This window comes from Schistocerca americana, chromosome X (genome assembly GCF_021461395.2).
Source record: "Schistocerca americana isolate TAMUIC-IGC-003095 chromosome X, iqSchAmer2.1, whole genome shotgun sequence".
Taxonomy (NCBI): domain Eukaryota; kingdom Metazoa; phylum Arthropoda; class Insecta; order Orthoptera; family Acrididae; genus Schistocerca; species Schistocerca americana.
Window position 1 is genome coordinate 486388757 of NC_060130.1, and position 27358 is coordinate 486416114.

The following is a 27358-nucleotide window of genomic DNA, read 5'->3' on the forward strand; positions in this document are numbered from 1 at the left end:
CACCTCCTGGAGACATGACGATGCAAATACCATGTAATGGTCTGAATTCGGTGAGAAAGAGAGAGTATACGTTTCTTCAGGCATGCCATTTTTAGCTGAAGCCACTCATTGATGATTAAATCCTGAACAGCTACCAAACTGACGGCATGATGACTGCTGCTTTCCAATTAGAGCCAGATACTTTCTATAGGATTAAGTTAGGGTAACTTAGTGGGGAAGCCAAGGAGCGATAAGGCGCCAGAGTTTTCGTCAAACCAGGAAAGTATACATGGAGTTCCGTGAACATGGCTGTTGAAATCCTGGAAGACGGGAGTGGCCACTGCATGCTTATCATGATGTTGGAGAAATGTCAACACTTGGTCTCCGATAGTGCTGATATACACATTCTGTTGACATTCTTAGTAACTTCAATGAGAGTGCCCAAGTCATGGTACAAAAAACACCGCCAACACGTCGAGGATTACTTCTGGGTTGAACTACATCTGTCACATGCTGTGGACTGCTGTTTTTAACAGATATTTTGAAAATAATAGATTTTAACAGTGAATCCAATAAGTCTGTGTGACGTTTCATTTGCAACAATGGAACCCGGTTTGTCTATTCTTAAAAGCCTTGTTATGTGCTATTAACATTAGGATATATACATTTTTTTACTGAATCATATTTTTATTCTGTAAAATAGCTTGTATACGCCGTTTTTACAAATTATTTGCCCGAATATGGTATGTTTTGAAAAGCTCAAGCATACAAAGAGCTACATTACAATCTGGACACGACCAGGACGTTTCTTTTCTGGGTATTTTTCCCTACTGACTTTTACTTTGCAAAAACTTGTGAGATCGATTTTTTCTTACTGGATGGTATCTTTTCGGGAAAATGTCGCCCAAGTCTGCACGGTCCAAGAACTGGTGAAAGACTCGGCCACCGTTCGCTTGACTAACTACCGCTGTCCGAGCCCTAGTTTCGTCCGAAATATGTTAAGTAGCGCTTTGAGAAATGGTCTTTTGCGAGCAACCGTATCGCACATGTTCACGGCAAGCAGAGTTCGGAAACTGAATGGAAACGACCTCCAGTCACCGACGGCACTAATTCGTTTTGGTTTGGAAATCGGTTTTCATTGACAAGGCGTGATACGCGTCGCCAGTCCCTGCTCTTATTCCGTGTTACATGACTGCTAATGGAGCAACATTCCTTATAGAAACGTGCGACAGCCCATCTGGATGCACAGCGAAACGTTGACATCCTGGAAGACGGGAGTGCCCACTGCGTACTTATCATGATGTTGGAGAAATGGCAACACTTGGTCTCCGAGAGTGTTGATATACACATTCTGTTGACATTCAGCCGTTCTGTCACGTCTCAAAGTTGAGCCATCTAACGGCGCTCATTCCATACAAAAGACTCGCATGTACCCACCACAATGTTGTTAAGACTTACGTCTGTGGTGGCGGGACACATGACCGCCTGATACCATTGCAACGCCATCTACAGCGATCCAAAGCTGTGAGCTTTGATAAGGAGGTAACTAATATTCTGTCCGATAAGCTTGTAAGAGTTAACAGGGCAAAATTATCAGTCTCTGGGAAACTGGTTTCTCATATCGTGGCCGGCCGGAGTGACCGAGCGGTTCTAGGCGCTACAGTCTGAAACCGCGAGACCGCTACAGTCGCAGGTTCGAATCTTGCCTCGGGCATGGATGTGTGTGATGTCCTTATGTTAGTTAGGTTTAAGTAGTTCTAAGTTCTAGGAGACTGATGACCTCAGATGATAAGTCCCATAGTGCTCAGAGCCATTTGAACCATTTTTTTCTCATATCGTGAGATTTTGTGATGTACAAAGAATGCTGTTTAAGGTGAAACAAACGAATGTCGAATTGAAGATAGGTTTCACCATAGTGACGAGCGGATATTGGGCCATCTTGCCCACATGGTCGCTATGAACGGGTGAGGAACTTTTTGTAACATGTCAATCCAGACCATAGTGTAGTTCGTCCTCTCGGTTGTTAGGGGCACACAGCCAGCTTCCGGTGGCTTTGTAATTTTTATAGTTTGGAGTTGATGGGTTGATTTTTGTTAATCACAACCTAATCTTTCGATCTTCTGATGGCGAACCACAGTAGGATCTGTAAAAATCTGAGAGGGCTGCTCAGATTGTCACAAAATACTGACCTCTCTGGGAGGAAATCACAAGTTAAGACCAATCTTTCGATCTTCTGATGGCTGGATGGCGAACGACAGTAGGATATGTAAAAATCTGAGAGGGCTGCTCAGATTGTCACAAAATACTGACCTCTCTGGCAGGAAATCACAAGTTCAGTCCAATGGCCGTATACTGCTAGGCTGGCTGTCGAGTTCCCAATAACAGCAGATGTTTCGCAGCACATGTTGAAAATAAACTTGCGAAAAGTCCCTACTGAGCGAGGTGGCGCAGTGGTTAGCACATTGGACTCGCACTCGAAACGACGACAGTTCCAACCCGCGTCTGGCCATCCTGATTTAGGTTTTCCGTGATTTCCCTAAATCGCTTTAGGCAAATGCCGGGATGGTTCTATTGAAAGGGCACTGCCGACTTCCTTCCTCATCCTTCACCGTCGACCTCGCTGTTTGGTCCCCTCCCCCAAATCATCCAACCAACCAAACACACAAAAGTAGCACTTTACAAAGAAACGATATTAGTGGGAGAAGAAATGACCAGTTACAATGTACGCATTCTGCTCCTGAGGCTGATGGGCCACAGTTGTTCAGTTACCAGTCCTTATGCTTTGTGCATTCGTATATAAAATTCTTGGTGGGAGATTCGCCACGAATATCAACCGACCCTCTGATACCATGCTACAGCGTTTAGAGTTTTTATTACACCACCTGATGGGTTCATACCACACTGTTGTTGTTGTTGTGGTCTTCAGTCCTGAGACTGGTTAAATGCACCTCTCCATGCTAAGCTATCCTGTGCAAGCTGCTTCATCTCCCATTACGTACTGCAGCCTACATCCTTGTGAATCTGCTTAGTGTATTTATCTCTCGGTCTCCTTCTACGATTTTTACCCTCCACGCTGCCCTCCAATACTAAATTGGTGATCCCTTGATGCCTCAGAACATGTCCTACCAACCGACCCCTTCTTCTAGTCAAGTTGTGCCACAAACTCCTCTTCTCCCCAACTCTGTTCAATACCTCCTCATTAGTTATGTGATCTACCCATCTAATCTTCAGCATTCTTCTGTAGCACCACATTTCGAAAGCTTCTATTCTCTTCTTGTCCAAACTATTTATCGTCCATGTTTCACTTCCATACATGGCTACACTCCATACAAATACTTTCATAAACGACTTCCTGACACTTAACTCTATACTCTATGTTAACAAATTTTTCTTCTTCAGAAACGCTTTCCTTCCCATTGCCAGTCTACATTTTATATCCTCTCTACTTCGACCATCATCAGTTATTTTGCTCTCCAAATAGCAAATCTCCTTTACACTAAACTCTCCAATTCATATTCTATGTAGTGTAAGGTGGCTATAATTTCGCACCTTACAACCTCACATCTACATACTTTGCCGTGATTTACAACCGGAATTAGATATCATTTGATAGGTTGTACATCGTATATGTAAATATTTAAAGAAGACTGACATTGTCAAGTACACTCTGTAAATAGTTGCTAACGCTTATTGCATGAAAGGTGATGGAGTGTCTTTATTATCAAAAGGGCATAATGAATGATTGCCTATACTAGTAGAGGTTGGAACGCCAGTGGAAATGAAACGCCAGGCGTAACTTCGGCCCTGTGTGGAAAAGCCCGCACAGGTGTGTTGGTCCTGCTTAACAGAGGAAGTAGCCCTAGCCGGACGGTCGGGGCACCTGAGCGTTGAAGCACAATATAGTGGCGGTTGGCCGGTTGTGTAGCTAGGCCGGAAGGATAGTCGGAAACTTTGAAAATCTTGGACGCAGCAAAGAGGAACAAGTAAGCGTTACTTCAGAAATCACGCAGGCTGGGTTATTTCCGAGGATTTTTACTCTGAGAAGCGTGCCATTGTATGAATTCTTGAACTAACGGGGATAGGTATTTCCTTGCAAACTTCCCGCGTTGGACGACAAAGGACTAAAATATGTTTGGTCGGCGTTCGGAAGAATCTGTAGAGAGGGAGAATATTCCGTGGTTTCGAGAATATGATTCGCCTTCTGCAGTTACGAGGGAGGGGAGCCGGGCTTTGCTGGGTAGCTAGCGGTGGAAAAAAGGTCTTCCGTTTCGAGCGCCCGTGTTTGACGGTCGCTCAATATCAGCTTTGTTGGTACAGACCGACTTGCTGCCTTTGCTCTCAGGAAATTTTATAGTTAGAACACTTAGGCAATATACAGTTGCGAACTTATACGATTCTGGACTTCGCCTCCGGTGTGGAAGTCGTTGAGTACGTAGCGTTCAGTGATTGAGAGCACTTCTGTCTATACTCACGTAGAGACGTTATCTGCATCCCGTCAGCCGGCCGGAGTGGCCGAGCTGTTCTAGGCGCTACAGTCTGGAACCACGCGACAGCTACGGTCGCAGGTTCGAATCCTGCCTCGGGCATGGATGTGTGTGATGTCCTTAGGTTAGTTAGGTTTAAGTAGTTCTAAGTTCTAGGGGACTGATGACCTCAGAAGTTAAGTCCCATAGCGCTCAGAGCCATTTGAAACATTTTTTTGAATTCCGGCCTTGTGGCTGGGAGTTCGCGTTTCTTGTCTGTAGAACAATGAGAGGAGAAGACAGTATTAGATTATATTAGTCAGAGGAGCCCTTCTGCCGTCCTAGTGTTTGAAAGAGTTTATTTTGTGGCTGGAATTTTTCCATCGTCGCAGACATGTACGAGAACCATCACTCCGACGCACCGGATGCAGTACATACGGTGATATTGCTAATTGCTTAGGTTTGTTAGGGCTATAAGGCTAAACAGCTGTGATCACGTAAGTTCTATTTCCACTGAGGTTGCACACCACTGTAGTTCATCTTTGAAAGTAGTGCCTTCTAGTGTTTGGTACGTACGTGTAGATGATGTCAATCATCTCGCGTTATTTATATTAGATCGCGTAGCCATAAAAAGGGGCAGATTTGGGGAGTTGATCAGTAATATTAGTTAGGAAATACAAAAATTTTTAATACAAAGGGGTTTTTAATCTACAATAAATGTATAAGCAGAAACAACATTTATCATTTAGTAGTTACTAGCTCCCTTAATCATTCATTTGTGGTTAGGGTTAGGTTTTGTAAGAGCAAGAAGAAGGAAATAATACCACAATTAAGAGATCCTAAGATCTGCTTCAGGGGGTAGTCAGACAGGGCCAAATCTTGATTTTCGCGTTCAGTATTTTCCGTTGCGCACATTCATTTTATACCCGCCTGGAGTAGCATCTTGGAGTAGAATTCTGTAGTGCAAATCATTTCCATATTGTGATCTACGTAATCTGTAGTAATTATCATCGTCAGCATCACCTACTTCACGTGTTAAGCCTAGAGTCCTGTTCCAGTCATCAGCCCAGCTCTTCCTTTGTCTTCGCAAACATCTTTTGCCCATCGGTCGGTGTTCAATAGACTACCCGTCCGAAGGACACGTTTGAGCCATTTTTCCCTGTATTCTTCAACAATTTATATCCCCTTCTGTTGTCTTCACTACGAATGTGAGTCAGTTTACTGAACCTTTTGATTCATCTCAAAGACTTCATTTCTGTGTCTTGAATTCTGCTTTTGTGATTGACCATAGTAATCCATACTTTGATGCCCTAAAAAAAGAAAGGAGAAAAGGAAGATTAGGAATCTACATCCTAACGACGATGAGGTCGTTATATACGAGGCACAAGATGCGATAGGCAATGGCTGGCGAAGCATGTCTCCTGCTCCCTTTTAAAGGAACTATCTCGGCATTCTTCCCGAATGAGAGTTCAGTATTTTATAACGGTATTAATTTGCTTCTTTTACCCAGTACTGTACGAAGATGACGTCTTCAGCAGTATAAATCAGTTTAAGTCCTCTGTTTTCGTAGATGTCTTTCAACAGCTCTAGAAATACACGATCCCGTGGTCGTGCGGTAGCGTTCTCGCTTCCCACGCCCGGGTTCCCGGGTTCGATTCCCGGCGGGGTCAGGGATTTTCTCTGCCTCGTGATGGCTGGGTGTTGTGTGCTGTCCTTAGGTTAGTTAGGTTTAAGTAGTTCTAAGTTCTAGGGGACTTATGACCACAGCAGTTGAGTCCCATAGTGCTCAGAGCCATTTGAACCATACACGATCCAGTCTCATTAATGTGACCACCGCCACTGCTCGACGTCAACGTACAGTAACATTCACAGACGGCAAGTGGCAGCACTAGTAGTGGAGGGTACATAAAGCGCGTCGGGGGGACGCGGAAAACAATGCAGACGTTGTCGTAACGAGGAAACGGAGCGATTTATCTGATGTTCAAAAGGGCATGATCATATCATGGCTATATGAAGCCAGCGCCGAGGCAACTGTGCACCAGGGGCCACAGATGACAGGGGTGAACGATGGCTGCCGAGATGTGTACGGACGAATAGACGCGCACTGTTGAGCAGCTGACCGCCCAGATGAACCAATGGGCTACCAACAGTGTCTCCTCAAAGACCGTTCAGCGACTGCTGCTGTGTATGGGCCTCCACAGCAGGCGCCTGACAGAGCAAGGTGGCGCAGTGGTTAGCACACTGAATTCGCATTCGGGAGGACGACGGTTCAAACCCGTGTCCGACAATTCTGATTTACGTTTTCAGTTATTTCCCTAATTCGCTTCAGGTAAATGCTTGGATGGTTCCTTTGAAAGGGCACAGCCGACTTCTTTCCCCATCCTTCCTAATCCAATGGTACCGATGATCTCGCTGTTTGGTCCCCTCCCCCAAATCAATAAACCAAACAGCAGGCGCCCGGCTCATGCACCCATGCTAACTGCTGTTCATCGGCGACGAAGGCTTGAATTGGCACGCATATACCGCAATTGGACGTTCACTGAGTGTAGGCGTATAACGCCCTACAACAACCGCCCTAATCCGGGCCGCAGGAGCCAGTATTGGTCTGTGGAAGGTTTTCTTGGGTGTTCTTGTCATTCTGGAAGGCGCAGTAGATCAACACACGTATACATCTGTCCTTGGGGACCATGTCCATCCATACATGCAGTTCGCTTTTTCCTCGGCACATTGGAATCGCCCAGCAGGATAATACAACGTGTCACACAGCTCGCAGTGTACACGCGTGTTTCGAAGAGCACCAGGTTGAGTTTACCGTACTCCCCTTGTCACCAAACTCCACCGATTTAAACCCAATAGAGAATCGATGAGACCACTTCGTCTGGGCTGTTGGTGCCATGGATCCTCAACTGAGAAACCTAGGGCAGTTGGCCACCACACTGGAGTCATGCGGCTGCACATCCCTGTCACTACTTTCCAGAACCTCACTGACCCTCTCCCTGCCTGTATGCACTGCAAAAGGTGTTTGTTCAGGCTTTTGACAGGTGGTCACATTAATGCGACTGTTATGGTTCATAAATTCATCAGACACTTCATTAAGTAACCTTCGATCTTGTGTGAAGATTACATTCCTCATTCAAAAGCTTCATTAAATACCGGAATGTTCGCTAATTTTGCCCCTACTAATATTGGAATTATCTACTGAACCGCGACTCGAACTCGCTTCGTAGTTTATACCTTAATCTTACACTTCAGAGTCTTTTCATGACCAAATTTAGGGTTTCAATCTTGCAATAAATTAAAGGTCTATTCAGACATCTTCCAGCTGATTAAGTTACATCCCTAACATTAACAATGTGGCATACAGGATAAGGTAGCTGATATTTATTTAGTCATCGACTACACGCCTGGCAAGGTGGTCGCTAGAAATGGTTCCGTCCCGAAGCTGGAAAGCAGTTCTCGTAAGTAACACGCAAAATGGCACGGAAAATGTCTAATCCTTGTTATAGGTTGCGCTTCCTTCACTTCATCCGTGTAAAATGTCTTATTATACCTCATATTTCGGCAACCAGCTGTAGATGACAATTCGATGGTAAATCTATGGTATAATTTCAAAAATTATTTTAAGATGACAGTTTACAGCGACAGCCAAACGGCTGGCTAGTTTTGTCCTGCATTAAAACTACAATACGGTTGCTGAACCTCAGTCCTGTTCAACATTGTAATAATTTTCTTTATTGTTCTAAGTCGTAGATAGCTAAAGGTTTCAAAAGGACTCAGACTGAAAACACACGAGTAGCTGCCGTTGTTGCATAGGCGTGTTTACGTCTGAGAAAGCTTCCTAATTTTTTCGTCACTTGCCCTTTTCGTTCAGCTGCCAAAACAAATACCCTGTGTCTGGGGAAAGTGTCAGTTATGCACAACGTGTTATTTTTTCTCGATATAAATAGCTAATGAGCGCGGCTATTTAAATAATACCTTTGCACGAGTAACCTTTTCTTTCCCTTACGTTCTCATATAATTAATTCCTCTGTTTTCAAATTGAGATGTGTTCGTTACTAACTGGTCATTTCGATTTCACATTAATATATCTTTATTTTATGCTGACGTGTTGATCGCTGTAGAGAATAGTAATCCAAACTGAAGAAAGTTTGCGCTGGGAACAGAACTTTCCGTTTGAAATGTTTGCCACTACCTCTTAAACACAAACATATTTTGTGTTGATAAAATACAAGTCCGAGTCGAGTGAGCAATATCGATTTTCGTATTTTAGGAACGACTCTGTACATCGAAGCGAAGTCCGCAATAGGGAAACAATAGTATGGAAAGAGCTGATTTTGGCTTTGTAATTAATAACTAGAATAACTTTTTATTTGTACACATGTTTTATAAAGTTCGTTTTGAAAAGAATTATATAAATTATGTACGTTTAACAGCTTTCGACGGGTAATGAAAAGAAGGCAATGTGAACGTTTCAAGTGAAATTTTTCACGAAACTAGCCGGGATATGGTCTGAAAGTGAAAGCCAATAGCGCCGGCACCGTTTCGCCTCCATTCACATGTAAACATGACATGTAAAGCCGTAGCAGCACTGCGTGTGCTGACTTCACACATGACACATTCCCCCGACTACTTTCGTGGAAGGTCTCAACGCAGTCTCAAACAAGCACTACGTCACCATATTTTATTTTTCAAGAGCCAGAATGTGCTTCATTACGTTACAGTAAATGGTAATCACTTTAACACACTGGTACATAAAAAGTTAAGGATTTCGGACATGACTGCAACCAGTCGCATTTCGTCATGGTGGAGTTTCTGTTTTCCCGTTACCGGTTTCATGTCATCTAACGACTCATCATCAGTTGTTATATTTCTCAGTGACCATTCATAGCATTGTGGGGATCATTGTGTAGCTGTGGAAAGACAAAACATGATGGTAACGAGTAAACACAGTATGTGGCGAACTATCTAGAGTTATTTACATCATAAATTATAAAGGCGGCTTGATAATGATTGGAACGATTACATAGACGTTGTTGTGGGAAGGGCAAACCAAAGATCGTATTTTATTGGCAGACCACCTAGAAGATGCAACAGATCTATTGAAGAGACTGCTTACACTAACTACGCTTGTCCGTAGGCTACTAGAGTACTGCTGTGCAGTACGGAATCTTTACCAGACGGGACTCATGGAGGACATCGAAAAAGTCCAGATAAGGGCAGTTCGTTTTGTATTATCGCCTAATACGGGAGAGAGTATCACTTACGGGTATGAAAGGAAGTTGGGGTGGCTATAATTAATACAAAGGCCTTTTTCGTTGCGGCGTGATCCTTTCACAAAATTTCACGAACACACTTTCTCCTCTCACTGTCAAAATAATTTATTATCGCCAACCGGTATATGGAGAAATGATCATCGTGATAAAACAAAACAAATCAGAGCTCGTACACACAGATTTAAGTGTTCATTTTTCCCACGCGGCCGGCCGTTGTGACCGAACGGTTCTAGGCACTTCAGTCTGGAACCGCGCGACCGCTACGGTCGCAGGTTCGAATCCTGCCTCGGGCATGGATGTGTGTTTGTCCTTGTGTTAGTTAAGTTTAAGTAGTTCTAAGTTCCAGGGGACTGATGACCTCAGATGTTAAGTCCCATAGTGCTCAGAGCCATTTGAACCATTTCCCACGCGCTGTTAGAGAGTGGAACGGTAGAGAAATAGTCTGAAGGTGATTCGAAGAACCGTCAGTCAGGGACTTAAGTGTGACTTGCAGACTAGTCATTTAGATGAGAACAGCGTCACTTACCGTAATGATCACTTTATGTAAATAACTTCAGATAACTTGCCATATTCAGTGCACACTTGTTTGGATTTTTCTCTGTTCTGCCACAGCTACACAACGACCTCCGCAATCCTCTATGAACTGTACCATACGATGATGAGTCACTAGGTGACTTGAACCCGATAACAGGTAAATAAAAAATCCCACTATCATGAATGGCGACTGATCGCGGTCATTTCTGAAAATCTTTATTCAACACAATTGCAGTATTTCACAGCCATAATCGATAAAAGTTTTAAAACTTACGGATTGTCAAGCATACCCATTACGGATATTCTAGAACCCGTGACTGTGTACTGAACATAAACATATAAAACTGCAAACAGTCTTTTTTTTTAAATATTCGTCATTCTCACAAACTAATTTTCGAAAGTTTTGATTTGTCTTTTTATACTGCACATGGAAGTTACTTGTTTATTTTCGTAGCATTATGCTAGATACTGGCCCTGTGACAAGAAGATAAATAAAAAGGCTTTAATGTAGTGCCATGAGTAGTAGTTATACGCCGAGTTGCATCGAGAAACGAAATCTATTACATAGATTATTAACCAAGTTGCAAAATACTAATCCCTTTGCCTACTAACATCTGCGAAACGTTTTATTGCCCTGATTTTGTGTTTATAAAATACGATGTTTTCCACGTTATGCAGCACACACTGTACGCAGACATTGGGTTCATGTCTACTGAGTCATTAAATACGATGATAACGCTGCCATTAGACACAGCGCCTGGCGAGTTCAGTTTCTGCAACGGAAGAAAATGTCAACAGCGATACTTCGTCAGCAGAGTAGGTAAACATCCTCGTGCGCTTCACGCACTCCATCACCCCATGACCACTTGAAGAGGAAGCAATTAATATTTCGTACGTTCAAGATAGAGAAACTAGGTTCCTGGCAAGGTGTTCTATGCGAATAGAAGATCATTTCAAGGTACAATGAATGTTAGTAGCTTTTATATCTACTGAATTATTTAATCAGCGCCGGCCGTTGTGGCCGAGCGGTTCTAGGCGCTACAGTCTGGAACCGCGCGACCGCTACGGTCACAGGTTCGAATCCTGCCTCGGGCACGGATGTGTGTGATGTCCGTAGGTTAGTTAGGTTTAAGTAGTTCTAAGTTCTAGGGGACTGATGACCTTAGCAGTTAAGTCCCATAGTGCTCAGAGCCATTTAATCAGCTATGGTTGTTTCAAATCGTATATATACTTTCTTAACAGCATTCAGCTGTTCGAGGTTGTTATATGTGTCAGTGATAAGAGTGAAACTTAACATAGGAATGAGGATGCAGTTTATAAAGGCTGTAAAGGCAGATAAAGACTGGCGGTACAGCGCAGTTCCACTTCCTGTGATAGGTAAACACTGCATAGGGTTGTAGCGGTGTTGTACCACCAGGAATCAGCTTCTCTTTTAGTATGCTGCCCTGTTAATTTCACCGAAAAGTTTCACAGTAAAAATTAACAAAACTTACATCACTGCATTTCTCGCTGTACAAACTATAGAACTTCGTTAAATATGTACGCGTTGCACTTAAGAAAACTGTTATTATCGTTACGTCCAAGTGATCAAAATAACGACTAGTAAGAAAGCTGCAGAATAATGGCCCCCTCCCGTTGTCATGCTTTGCGTACACATTCTTTCGTTACGTTGATTTACTTATGAAAGATTACGTATATCTGTATCAGGTAGGACTCAATTCAAACATTTCTAGACACGAAATAAGTTTTATCACAATGAAGCAGTATTGTATCAATGTTCGTTGCTCACACCAATCAAATCACAAAAAATTTTAAAAAAAATCATAAATAGTAACTTCAGTTGATGGAAAAATTGACAGTATATGAAAGTTTGAGGAGAAGGAGGAGGAGATTAGTGTTTAACGTGATATTTTATAAACGTATATATCCCGCTGATATTTTGTATATCAAGGAATAATAAAGAGTTGTAATGGAAACTGCAGTGATTTCATAATGTACGTATAGGGTGAACTAAACTCCACCAACAAAATTTCAGAGGTTGTTCAATGATATTCTTTGAGTATTTTGCTTTAATGGACCGCTGGACTCCGGTGGCTGGTTACAGAGTAATAACGTGATAAGTTATTTTGTTTGATAGCTCAATTAGCTTTTTTCTCTGAAAATACCTCCAAAACAGTGCAACAGTGACAATGCCAATAGTATGCCATCACCAAACACGAAGTATTGCATTAACACTCAGACGAAACACGAAGCTTTTCATCGCATCGGATTCTGCTGCTGTACGATTGGCCAACTATTCATCGGTAAACGTATGCATACTGCCGTGTAATAATATTAACATACAATTAACAATGCCGGAAAAACAAAACCGAGACAGAACAGAGCAGTACTGAATGATAACTCGAGAGCGAAGAGTAAAGACGACAGTTAGTACCATGAGTAGATGGAACAAAATTGTTTCCAGACAATATACACAGCGCATATCGTCAACATTTCTTCTGTCTGCAGATATTTTCAGTGCAATACGGATAAAAAGGTTAATGGTGATAAGAAATCAAAATAAATGTGACGAGCCGCTGGTGACCACGGGTCCCTTATACCATTATAGTCAGAGAACATCGCCGAAAAACCTTCGAGATTTTGTCGATGGAGTTAGAGTTCAGCCTGTAAAATAAAATTATTTGTGTTGCGAACATAGCCAATAGAGCAGCAAACGCTGGGGGACCTAAGCGTAAAGTACAACAATATGATGTAAACTATTTTACATTTCAACTCCTTTGCAAGCGTTGTAATTGGTGAAAAGAGAAAATATAAAAATTCAGCAAATCAAGTATAAAAGGGAATATAGACGTCTAAAAATGAGACTGAGGCCAAGTACAAAATGGCAAAGCAGTAATGGCTAGACGTGAAATCCAAGGCTGTAGAAATATGGGTGTGTACAGGAAAGACATACGCCGCCTATAGGAAAATTAAAGAGGCCTTTGGAGAAAGAAAAAATACCGGTATGAATATTAAGAGCTAAGATGATAAACCCGTGCTAAGAAATTAAGGGAAGGCTGAAATGTGGAAGACAAATATAAAGGGCTTTTACAAAGGAAACAAACTTGATGACAATATTAGAAAAATGGAAGGGTAACTAGAGGAAGATGAAATGGAGACACATTACTGTGAGAAGAATTTCAAAGACTTAGGCCTACATTAGGAAAAGAATTAAAGTTGAGAGAGACGAAATAAAAACTTTGATGTTCACCGATAATATTGTAATTCTGTCAGAGGCGACGACGGACTTGCAAGATCAGTTGATTGGCATGTGTAATATCGAGAAAAGAGATTGAAAGGTGAATATCAACAAGTGTAAAACGAGAGGAATGGGAAGTAGCTGAATTAAATCAGTTGATTCTAATTAGAAATGAGACACCACAAGTATTCGATGAGTTTTGGTATATGGGCAACAAAATAACTGACGCTGGTGGAGGTAGAGAGGATACGAAATGCAGGCAGGCACTTGTAAGAAAAGCGTGTCTGAAAATGAAATATATGTTAACATATAATATAATCTAACTGTTAAGAAGTCTTTTTTCTGAAGGTGTTTATATGGATTGAAACGTGGGCGATAAACAGCACAAAAAAGAAGACAATGGAAGCTTTTGAGGTGTGGTGCTACAGGAGATGCCAAAAATTAGATATGTAAATCTAATAAGTAATGAGGAGGTGCTGACTGGAATCTGGAAAAAGGAAATTTGTGACTCAAAAAAATGTTCAAATGTGTGTGAAACCTTATGGGACTTAACTGCTAAGGTCATCAGTCCCTAAGCTTACACACTACTTAACCTAAATTATCGTAAGGACAAACACACACACCCATGCCCGAGGGAGGACTCGAACCTCCGCCGGGATCAGCCGCATTTGTGGCTCAACTTGATTTAAAGAATAGATCGGTTGATAGAACACATCCTGAGGCATCATGAGATCGTGAGTTTCGTAATGGTAGGAAATGGGAGTAGAGGGGGGAGGGGGAAGGCGGTAAAATTGTAGAAGTAGACAGCAAGCAGGTTCAAATGGATGGAGATTGCAGTAGTTATGCAGAGATGAACAGCCTTGCAATGGATAGACTAGCCTGCAGAGTGCAGAGTTGCTTCAAACCTGTCTTCGGACTGTGGACAACAACAACAACAACAACAATCACCTCAAAATGTAAGAGTAAAAATGAAGCAAGATGTAGGAAGAGATTAATGGAGCGATACTCGTCCGCGATGTGTTACCGATGCGCTCTGCTTTGGGTGCGGTGAGAGAGCAAGGCAGGGAGCTGGCGACTTACGGCGTGCAGCATGTTGCGAGGAGCCGTGTGCGACCAGCCGGCGTGCTCATCCGGCGCACCTTCGCAGCCCGCGCGCGCGACGCCCACTAAAATTAGCGGTCGCGGCTCTGCGCTCGTGCGTCCGCCGGCGCTTGGCGGGCCTCCAGTCGCACCGCTGAGGGAATCAATTGGAATAGCCGACACGGGGCGCGCGGTCACCGCCTGACCGGCTGACCGCCCGGAATAACAGACCGCGCAGCTCCACAGGTAGCCGCCTCGCTGCCCTCACGTTCGCCCCGCGCGCTCCCAGAGCGTACATTGTCTTTACGTAAATAATTGTAGCCACTCATCACACAACACGTGATTTTACCCGCTCGCAGTGTTTACACTGGGAGAGTCTAAACGTCACGGCAGTCCGCATAACAGCATACTGGCCCAGCTTTCGAAACTAATACACCAGCGATTCTGGGTACCATGGATTCGACGAGTTCTTAGTAGGTTTCTGCAGGTATGTGGCACTAGATCTCTAGGCACAGATCACGCAGTTCCCATAAATTACGAGTTGGTTGTTTGCGGGCACGGAGCAGGCGCCCAATAACATTTTATATGTATTCATTCAGGATAAGATCAGGTGAATTTGGCGGCCAAGATATCAACTTAGGTTCATTACCATGCTTCTCAAACCACTGTAGCATAATTCTAGCCTTGTCACACGGGTAGTTATCCTGTTGGAAGATACCATCGCCATCAGGGAAGCCATTAAACATGGCGGAGTGCAAGTGGACCTCAGAGATGTTCACTTAATTCACGGCTGTCATGATGTCTTCAATTATCATCATTCGTCCCTTGGAATGGCAGATGGATGTCCACCATAGGGTAATACTGCCACCAGCGACCTAGGTCCGTGGTGTGTTGCAAGTCTCGAGAAACCGTTCCCCTGGATGACGGCATATCCAGACACGTTCATCGACCTTACATAAACGTGGAACTTGCTTCATCAGAACAGGTGTCCGCAACCGGTAGCTGAGTGGTCAGTGCTACAGAATGTCATTCCTAAGGGACCGGGTTCGATTCCCGGCTGGGTCGGAGATTTTCTCCGCTCAGGGACTGGGTGTTGTGTTGTCCTAATCATCATCATTTCATCCCCATCGACGCGCAGGTCGCCGAAGTGGCGTCAAATCGAAAGACTTGCAGCCGGCAAACGGTCTACCCGGCGGGGGGCCTTAGGCACATGACATTAATTATTATCAGAACAGGTGACACGATTACTTTGGTCCATGTTTCAATCTCGATGACTCCGTGCCCACTGCAGTCGTAGTTGACGATGTCGTTGGATCAGCGTTGTGACACGTAGGTGTCGTCTGCTTTGGGGAGCTCTATGTTCAGCAATGTGCGCTGAACGATGCGGTTCGAAACATCTGTGATTGCACCAGCATTATACTCCGACGTCAGATGTACCACAGATGGCCATCTATCTTGCGTCACAGGACGATCAAGCCTCCGAACTCACGTTGTGAATGAGGCGCGGATGTCCAGCCAATACCTTGTTGCCTAGCCATCGTTTCACAGTCTTTGAATCACTTTGCATAGACATTCAGGCGAGTAGCTTGCAGACTTCCGGCCAGCTTCGCGATTACCGAGATGCTCGTTCCGAGGCATCGGGTTATAACAATCAGCTGTTTGTCAAAGCCCCTTATGTCACTGGATTTCCTCATCTGCGACCAGTATATTCACTAGAATTAATCCCTATCCGTTTCTGTTCAACTTATACACTTTTGCCGGCCGCGGTGGCCGTGCGGTTCTAGGCGCTGCAGTCCGGAACCGCGGGACTGCTACGGTCGCAGGTTCGAATCCTGCCTCGGGCATGGATGTGTGTGATGTACTTAGGTTAGTTAGGTTTAAGTAGTTCCAAGTTCTAGGGGACTGATGACCTAAGATGTTAAGTCCCATAGTGCTCAGAGCCATTTTTATTTATACACTTTTCTTGCCGCGGTACGTGCCCACAACGCCACCAGAAGCATTCAGTCTCACGGAGTTCATTGATTAGAATGTTCTGCCTCATCTCTTATACAGAAGTGTATAAGCCGCCATGTTTACCAATCAATTGTCCCAGATCTGAGAACGTGCTCCACTCCACCACTGTGAGGGGAAAAACGAAAAAAATAATATAATGTAATGCCACGTTGACGTCATTAGAGACGGAACGTAAGCTTGTATTTTGGAAGAGTGGCGAAAAAAATAGGATTTGTCTATTCCTACTTGGCATTTGCCTTAAACGAGTTAGGAAACCGTGGAAAACCTTAATTTAGATGGTCAGTCGATGACGTGAACCACCGTCGTCTCCAATGAGAATGGAGTGTCTCACCAATGCTTCACCACTCGGGTGACTTCGGGGTGTACTCGGTGTGAAATTTAGTACATCTCTGGCAACAATGACTTTAATCGGGCTCGGCAGCAAGCCAGACTGAGCTTGGATGACAGACAGGGATACGCCATTCCATCCTCATTCCACTCTGTACCATAGTTCGGCATAATGGCTGGCGAATGGTGGTGGCAACGTATAACAAGATACACTACTGGCCATTAAAACTGCTACACCAAGAAGAAATGCAGATGATAACGGGTATTCATTGGAAAAATATATTATACTAGAACTGATATGTGATTACATTTTCACGCGATTTGGGTGCATAGATCCTGAGAAATCAGTACCCAGAACCACCACCTCTGGCCGTAATAACGGCCTTGATACGCCTGGGCATTGAGTCAAACAGAGCTTGGATGGCGTGTACAGGTACAACTGCCCATGCAGCTTCAACACGATATCACAGTTCATCAAGAGTAGTGACTGGCGTATTGTGACGAGCCACTTGCTCGGTCACCATTGACCAGACGTTTTAAACTGGTGAGAGATCTGGAGAACGTGCTGGCCAGGACAGCAGTCGAACATTTTCTGTATCCGGAAAGGCCCATACAGGACCTGCTACATGCGGTCGTGCATTACTCTACCGAAATGTAGGGTTTCGCAGGGATCGAATGAAGGGTAGAGCCACGGGTCGTAACACGTCTAAAATGTAACGTCCACTGTTCAAAGTGCCGTCAGTGCGAACAAGAGGTGACCGAGACGTGTAACCAATGGCACCCCATACCATCACGCCGGATGATACGCTAGTACGGCGATGACGAATACACGCTTCCAATGTGCGTTCACCGCGAATCGCCAAATACGGATGCGATCATCATGATGCTGTAAACAGAACCTGGACTCATCCGAAAAGATGACGTTTTGCCATTCGTACACCCAGGTCCGTCGTTGAGTACACCATCGCAGGCGCTCCTGTCTGTGATGCAGCGTCAAGGGTCTCCGAGCTGATAGTCCATGCAGCTGCAAACGTCGTCGAACTGATCGTGCAGATGGTTGTTGTCTTGCAAACGTCCCCATCTCTTGACTCAGGGATCGAGACGTGGCTGCACGATCCATTACAGCCATGCGGATAAGATGCCTGTCATCTCGACTGCTAGTGATACGAGGCCGTTGGGATCCAGCACGGCGTTCCGTATTACCCTCCTGAACCCACCGATTCCATATTCTGCTAACAGTCATTGGATCTCGACCAACGCGAGCAGCAGTGTCGAGATACGATAAACCTCAATCGTGATAGGCTACAGTCCGACCTTTATCAAAGTCGGAAACGTGATGGTACGCATTTCTTCTCCTTACACGGGGCATCACAACAACGTTTCACCAGGCAACGCCGGTCAACTGCTGTTTGTGTATGAGAAATCGGTTGGAAACGTTCCTCATGTCAGCACGTTGTAGGTGTCGCCTCCGGCGCCAACCTTGTGTGAATGCTCTGAAAAGCTAATCATTTGCATATCACAGCATCTTCTTCCTGTCGGTTAAATTTCGCGTCTGTAGCAAGTCATATTCGTGGTGAAGCAATTTTAATGGCCAGTAGTGTATTTTCAATGGATGGGAGATGTAAAACATGCAGGCCATAGCAATAGTCGAATGCCGTTTGTGTCGAAGTAAGCCAGGAGAGAATGGACAATATGCAGTCTTGCAGTATCTTGTTGAAAGATGTCACAAATACTTCGAAGAAAGGAGACAGCCACCAGTCTTAACCCGCCAGATATGTTGCGGCTTCTGCCCAAATTACCTGCTATGCGAACTGCAGGTGATCGTATTATGTACCCAATGGCATCCAGTAAGATCATGGCAGGTGGTGGGCCCATATGACGATGAAGAACGCAATCAAGAGACGTTCGTTCTCCTCGGAGCCTCCATAAATGGATGTGTCCGCCATGATCTAAACGAAGAACTAGGAGTCGTGTGAAAAGAGTGGCAAGTGGTTATATATTAGACTCTTGGTAACCCATGACCAGAAAATTTCTATGGTTGGGAGATCTGGATAATGTGTTGGCCAGGGAAACATTAGAACCCCCTCTGTATCGAGTTATGTTAGGCGACACCAGCCATCATGAGATTTCGCGTTATCTTGTTTAAAGATAATGCCACGGAGGCCTAAGGATATGGTTTCGCCACTGGTTTTAAGACGTCGTTAGTGTAACTGCCACTTTTCAAATTAGCGGCTGTGTCAACCAGAACTGATTATATTCTGTATCTAATGGCGCCCCAAACCAATCACGCCACGCGTGCTGGCCCATGTGACAATAAGGAATGAAATCTGGCACCATTTGTTCTCTTTGAAGCCTCCAGACACGGAGAAGTCCATTGTGATGCTATACGCAAAAGCGGGACTCATTCTAAAATATTACGTGTGGCCACTATAGTGTACAGTGGTTGGTCCAGGGCACGCGCCTGCTTCCGTGTCAAAGGAAGCCGCAACAACGGTGACAATGATGACTGTCCGTTACACTCCGGGCGTCGTCGCATTGTCTGTGTGGATACTTATCTTGCTGCAAATAACTTATTTCCAGTCTCGAAATACAGATACTAGTCGTGTGGAGCCACTGACATTCTGCACGGTGTTTAGCATGGCCCTCCCGAATCAGTCGACTCTATATTCGTATGACAGTCGTAGGATGTCATCCAACTCGAGTAATAATACTGAGGAACAATAAACCAATCTCGACAGGCCGCAGACTTGAGGCTGTGGAATTGCGACAGGTGCTGCATATTTTCTTCTTACGCGAGGCAAAGCATGACATTAAAAAAAGGACTTTCAGATGCGATTTTCGAATGAGAAACCAGTCCTATGATCTTCTCCTCCATGCCAAATGTACATGGCCTTACTCATACCTTATGTATACGTTTGCACTGACATGCTGATCATTTGTGTAACCAAGCATGTAGTACAGTTCATGCCAGTCTGGAGTTTATTGCATGCCATTTGTATGATGTTGCAATATGAATGGCTAGCAGTGTTGGAAAATGAGTTGTTTTTTTTTTTACTAAATGCCACCCCAAAAGAGACGACGCATAGTGGCAAGGACTCCGCGAGACGCCGTTCAGCTGCTGCTCATGTACTGATGAGCCAAAACATTATCATCACCGCCCACAACGAGCTTCAGTGTTGTCTGGTGGCACTGTCACTTATTCAGTGGCGCCTCTTCTAGAAGAACGGATAGAACGTTCGTAAGAAAGTGTGCATGTGTATTTCCATTTAATATCTCCGGAATGAAGTAAGGTCCCGCAGTCAAACTTCCTATGACGCCACACCATCGGTTTATGGTTCAAGGTCGTTGTTGTTGTACCTGATGAAGGCATCGTAGATTTTCAGCTGCCCGGTAGTACTTGCTACTCAAATTTACTTTAACATGGTTCTGCACGTTGCTTCGGCGGTAAAGAGCGCGCGTTGGAAAAGCGTAGTGTTGTCTCCCAAGTGTTGCAGAGCAAGCCAACAAAATGCTATAGGGGTTTTGAAATCACGTTCTCCGAGTGCCTGACGCAGTGACAGATGATAAGGGTGGAATTTATGTCGATGCAAGATGCGAATGGCACTCCTTTGGCTGACCCCACATTCCTTGGCAATGCGTCTCGTGCCACTGAACGCTGTATAAAAGGAGCGTGTCTAACTTCTCCTCATTGATGTTCACGTCTGCATGCAAAGAATCTTGAATCAGAAATGACCTGCCGATGGACGACACAATTATTGCTAGTTCTGCAGTATAGACAAGTAAAGTCTTATGTCTTGATGGAATGAGCATATTTACAACGCAGTAGCCGATTCCAGCTGACTTTTTTTATCAATTTTAGAAAATTTCTCATTTTTTCTCCAAGAGTTTAAACCTCAACATTAACAAGCGCACTCGGATACCATTAGAAATACATCATGCATTAAAAAGAAAAAAATACCTGTGTCGATAACCCGATAGATACAAAAGTTAAGACTGTGTGTCTGACACCAAAGACGTGTCCCTTATGGTACTATCGTTTGCCGAAAAGCTCGTTTCGGTATCTGGAACCGTTCACGCAAGAAAAGGCGTGTTATGTCTTACGTGACTGTATAAGCGGAGCAGAAACGAATAGATATTCATTCTAGAGAAACATACGCTCCACAAATAGTGAAATACACTGACATAAGCGACTTCGACAAAGAGCTGGTCGTTATGGCCCGGTGGCTGGAAAACGACGTCTCGAGAATGGCGTGTATGGTCGGTCGGCTGTTAGCGTGCTACTGTCGTGATCATCTATGGAAAGTGGTTCAAGGAGGGTGAAACGACGCGATGGCGAGAAGGTGTTGGTTGGACATCCACGACTTATTTAAAACATAGAATTCGGAGGCTGTTTAGCCCTGTTAAGCAAGATTGGTAGTCATCTGTGACACATTTGACGGCAAAGTACGACGCTGGCGCTCGCACGAGTGTTTCGGATCCCACCGTTCACCGTTCGTTGTTGAAGATGGAGTACCGTAGCGGACGGTCCCTATTTATTCCCGTGTTGACACAATGACGTCGATGGTTACATTTGCAGTGGACGTGGAATCATCGAGAATGGACCGTGGATCAAAGGAATCGGGTCACCTAGTGTTATGAATTATGTTTCTTGTTACACTATGTCAACGGTCGCGTCCAGATACACCATCACCCAGGCAAACTGCTCGAAAAATGTACCACGAAACGGACACAGGCCGGCGAAGACGGTACAATGCTATGAATGACGTTCACGTGGGTTTCAATGGGACCTGTGATAGTAGTCAAAGGCACCATGACAGCTGTGGACCACGTGAACAGTATTGTGAACCACCTGCATACACTTATGTTTGATGTCTTTCCTGATGGCATTTTCCAGCAGGATAAACGCCCATGTCACAACACCAGAATCGTAGTACAGTGGCTCGAGAAGCATGACAGTGAAATGACGTTGATAACTTGGCCACGAAGTTCGCCTGATCTGAACCCAATGGAATACATCTGGGATTCTACTGCGTGTCATGTCCGTCTTCGCAAACCACCAGCCTGTGACCCGTGCACATGCGCAGACATCTGGTGCCAACAGAATAGTTGCTGTGTGGCCGTGCGGTTAAAGGCGCTGCAATCTGGAACCGCAAGACCGCTACGGTCGCAGGTTCGAATCCTGCCTCGGGCATGGATGTTTGTGATGTCCTTAGGTTAGTTAGGTTTAACTAGTTCTAAGTTCTAGGGGACTAATGACCTCAGCAGTTGAGTCCCATAGTGCTCAGAGCCATTTGAACCAATAGTTGCTGTACTGCATTCTAACGTTGGACCAACTGGCTCCTGAGCATTTGGTCATAATGTTTTGTCTCATCATAGTATTACGAAGCAACCTTAAACGAAGACTCATTCATGCTATACCGAAAATGTCTATCCAGTCGAAAGTGGTATTCGAACAAAAATGCCGACACGAGTTCTGATTATAATAAACTTTAAGGAAAAAATTGTAGTAACTGCTCGACTCTGGTTAACATGGCAAACACGAAAATACGTCAAAGGAAGTTGTTCCGTTAGTTTCTTTCAGGGATGTCGAACGATTGTGTGTTGCCGTTCAGGGACCAACGCCAGCGGCAGGGATTATGAGCGTGAAATGAATGCTAGAATTGTTTAACACAGCGCTGGTGTTCCAGCTTAACGACCTGACCAGCGGCTGTTGAACCCATCGAAACTACGTGTTTTCTAGTATAAAATCAGCCTTTGCTGGCACATGATCCTGGAAGAGAACTTTCACATCGCTGCAGGTGGTTCCTCAGCCATAGATCCTCTTCTTTCATTTTCTTAACAGTTTCTACTCAACGCAATAATTTGTTCTGAAAACTAGGTGAAATCAGGGTCACCTTCTCCATGCCTAGGGGCACAGCTTATCAGTTTGACATTTCGTGGGGTGTCGTAACAATGACCGTTCTGGAAAATGCCTATTGGATTCTATCAGAAAAAAGATCTCTTTTTAAGGACAGCAGTGTTTGAGAGGACGTTCTCAGTCAGTCGGGTGCATGAACGTCTATTTAAAATTGTATCATTCTTCCAGTAACAACTATATTTACTTCAGAGTGTATGGAATATCTGAGTCAGAAGCAAGGAGAAAAACCACAGATTGTATGCTTCTGTTAATTTCTTGCCTATTTGCTATTGACACTCCTTCTTGCGTATGGCGAACATTAGTCAAAAAAGTAATGGAAGTAGAGCACGACAGCCGTATTTTCAAAGTGTTTGTTATTCATGACTAATTTCAACGTCACAGTTGCGTCATCTTCAGGTCGTACTATAAACCAAATAAATACTTACAGTCATTGGCTCGTGCGTCATAGAACTCATGCAATAACTAGGTGCCGTAGACCGCTGTTCTTCAGGAGTGTATATTTCGAACGTGTAGTCACAACTAAGACCACATGGGCAAATCACATGAGCCATTGACTGGAAGTACTTATTTGTTTTATAGTAGGACCTGAACATGACGCAAATGTACCGTTCAAACTAGTCCTCTGAATAATAAATACTTCGAAAATACGGCTGTGGTGTTCCACTTCCATTACTTATATTGTCAGCCGCTGTCCTACGTCCACCAGAATAATGGACTTTCATAAGTTTAGTCGAAAACGTAGCGTGCTTCCATTAGTCTCAGAAACTTGAAATTTGGTCATCACGTAGATTCTGAGCGACAAATGAAGGAAGTATTTGTTTTATCGCTCAAGGTATAATGATAATAGCTTTCCGTGATTACCAAAACCTCAAATAATAAACAATGACATTTCAAAATCAGATTAGTGTGATACGTTATCCTTTCAGTAACACTTTCGAAACAGATCTTTATCTTACTTCCAAGAATGTAATGTAAAAACTGTAGGTCAACAAAACTAAGGCAATTTTATCGTGTTTGAGATCAAGCAAGAATAATCAGTATCTTGTGCATAATAGCATATGTTTTGCCGCAAAAGCTCTTCTCTTTGTTGAAAGAATATTAAGATTAAATTTAATGTTATAGCCACTGCACTTGTTTTAAAAAACTTATTTGAAAATAAAACAGAAGTGTAGTTTAAGATCTTCCTGCAAAAGACACTGATGTCCACCCGACAAAAGAAAATTGTGTCGTATAACAGGCTGTCTCAAACGTATAAAACCTTCTACACGATTTTCTCTCTTTTATTTCTGTTTTTCCTTGTATCGAATTCAAGAATATATGTATTCTTTTCAGAAAATAATTTGTTTGGTTACATGTTCTATAGATCATATTCGAGCTGATTTTTATAATGGTAGAACATTTCATTTGTTCAAACGTTACGAACATAGTATAACGTTAGGTTGTATTCCAGAAAATAGAGGGTATGATTTCATTACTTACTCCTGAAGAGAATGTTAAAGTATAACATCAAGGTCATCAGAGATGAAGCACATACCTAGACGGGACAAGACGTGAGAGGAAATGGGTTGAGGTCCCATGTAAGGTACTATCGAGGTATTCGCCTCATTTGATTTAAGGCAACTGCTGAAAACACCAATAAGGATGCGGACGGGATCAAGAATTTGTCCCTTCCAGAGCAATGGTCGAGGGTAATCACTACTTACTTCTGCTGGAGGACTCATGTATAAGAGCTATTATGTTGAAAACTGAGATAAGCTCCATGTGCTTAATACGACTCTGATATTCATATCTTTCAAGGCATTAAGATTAAGACTATCCTAAGAGGCCTCTGACGCCATAGGAATCGCTGTACGATAGTCGTTTGCTAAATTCGCTTATCAATAAAGTCGGCTTTATCCAGGATACGCTGCGACTCTTGAGAAACCTACATTTATCAGACAGTATGACGTTCTAAGTCATTACGTCTGTTATTTACGAATGAGAAATTACCGCCAGGGATTCTCACATGATTATCCCATCTGCACGATCAGATACAAGTGATTCTGCATGCCACAACATTTTAGGTCGCTACAGCTCAAGAGTTAGGCAACTGCTGTTGGGATTTATGGCCTACGAAGGACAGAATTTCTTTCGTCCCCACGTGGCTGTCCAATCGATATTGCCTGAAATCAAAATTAATGACAGGATTTCTTGAAAGGTCTGGTGAGCAACATACTTCATAATTTACATAAATAGAGATACTTACCTTTCTTAATTATGCATGTTCTATTGCTTAAGAGATCTTTCTAGGAAGAAATGGTAAGAAACTGCAATGGGATTTGGATGGCTTGACTGTTTATTGTCCTCGTTGCAGATTGCGATGATGATGGAGGATATCTGGTGGGTCAGCAGGTGCGTAGAGCCAGATGGATGGCCGTCATAAAGTCATAGAAGCGGTGAGGAAACAAGAGCGAGTTTTGTTGATTACAAGCAGCACAGTAGTCAGAGCATCGTCTTGCTGCGATCAGTGTGCAGTGGAGTAGGCTGGCCCAGGACGGTGGTACGTGCTTAGCTCAGCACGTGGCCAGCACACTACATCTCCGCACAAACAGGCGGCAGCAGTCAAAAAGTTACATTGTCAGTGGGGCCAACGAGAAATACAGGTCACCACAAGGAACTTGTGACATCACACTAGCCGCCTTACCGCCATACTTCGCGAACGCTCAACTCCGTGCAGGACCCATTGGAAATCAATATGTCAATGGAAAGGTTACCACTAAAGGTATTGCCGGCTGGAGTGGCCGTGCGGTTCTAGGCGCTACAGTCTGGAGACGAGCGACCGATACGGTCGCAGGTTGAATCCTGCCTCGGGCATGGATGTGTGTGATGTCCTTAGGTTAGTTAGGTTTAATTAGTTCTAAATTCTAGGCGACTGATGACCTCAGAAGTTAAGTCGCATAGTGCTCAGAGCCATTTGAACCATTTTGAACCACTAAAGGTATTAACATTGTCGTGTGCTATCGACAGCTTACATGCATTTGAATTCGCAGTTAAGAATTATTAAACTTGTCTGAAACAGTTATTCGCTCTCCGTCGGAGACGACTGCTAGCACTCGTAGTACCTGCGGTGTCACGTGCTGTGATGTACGCACTGTGTCCCGACTTTCTCGCGGGCTCAGTGGTCAGTACCTTGGCGAGTGCAGGGCGGCGTCAATCCGGGCAAGCGGCAAGCGCAGCGACAACAGACTCCGTAGTAAGTCAGTCACGGCGTTTGGCGGAGAAGTTTCCTGTGCAGGGAGCACGTGAGCGCGGTGGCAAACCAAGGGCCCCAGCGTAGAAAACAGCATCAGCGGCCATGGGCGCAAGTCAGTTGTAGCAGCCTGCATTTACACAGGGTAGGCGGCGGCTCAGCAGCAAGTCAGGTGCAGATGCAAACCGTGGGCTCCTGGAAAGGCGCCCCGAGTCGTTTGAAGTCAGCCACAAGATGGCTTCCAGCTGGAAGGCAGCTGTTCAGCTGCAGTTAGCGTCAGGACTAAGCGCAGCTCATTGACCTGCAGTTAGCAGAGGCGACGTCTAGTACCGAGCGACGTGGCGCAGCGGCTAGCCCACCTGACTTGCATTTGGCAGGACGACGGTTAAAATCTGCGTCTGGGCGTCTAGATTTAGGTTTTTCGTGATGTCCCTAAATCGCTCCAGGCAAAATGCCGGGATGGTTCCTTTGAAAGGGCACAGGTGAATTCCTTCCCAATCCTTGACACAGTCTCTAATGAACTCGATGTATGACGACAGACACTGCATAATGGGGGCGCGCGGTGCATTCCTTCCCAATCCTTGACACAGTCTCTAATGAACTCGATGTATGACGACAGACACTGCATAATGGGGGCGCGCGGTGCATTCCTTCCCAATCCTTGACACAGTCTCTAATGAACTCGATGTATGACGACAGACACTGCATAATGGGGGCGCGCGGTGCATTCCTTCCCAATCCTTGACACAGTCTCTAATGAACTCGATGTATGACGACAGACACTGCATAATGGGGGCGCGCGGTGCATTCCTTCCCAATCCTTGACACAGTCTCTAATGAACTCGATGTATGACGACAGACACTGCATAATGGGGGCGCGCGGTGCATTCCTCCCCAATCCTTGACACAGTCTCTAATGAACTCGATGTATGACGACAGACACTGCATAATGGGGGCGCGCGGTGCATTCCTTCCCAATCCTTGACACAGTCTCTAATGAAATCGATGTATGACGACAGACACTGCATAATGGGGGCGCGCGGTGCATTCCTTCCCAATCCTTGACACAGTCTCTAATGAACTCGATGTATGACGACAGATACTGCATAATGGGGGCGCGCGGTGCATTCCTTCCCAATCCTTGACACAGTCTCTAATGAACTCGATGTATGACGACAGACACTGCATAATGGGGGCGCGCGGTGCATTCCTTCCCAATCCTTGACACAGTCTCTAATGAACTCGATGTATGACGACAGACACTGCATAATGGGGGCGCGCGGTGCATTCCTTCCCAATCCTTGA

The 27358-nt window shown here is 44.4% G+C and overlaps 1 protein-coding gene across 1 annotated transcript in view; it reads right to left on the minus strand.

The window, feature by feature from the left end:
* LOC124556088 (inversin-like) overlaps positions 1–24585 on the minus strand; it is a 135682-nt gene extending 111097 nt beyond the window's left edge. The window contains exons 1-2 of the mRNA XM_047130114.1: positions 24528–24585; positions 14568–14776 (exon numbers count right to left, since the gene is read on the minus strand). Of these exons, the coding sequence (XP_046986070.1) occupies positions 14568–14776; positions 24528–24585 (267 nt within the window). The remainder of the gene's footprint in view (positions 1–14567; positions 14777–24527) is intronic.
* Between the last annotated feature and the right edge of the window lie 2773 nt (positions 24586–27358).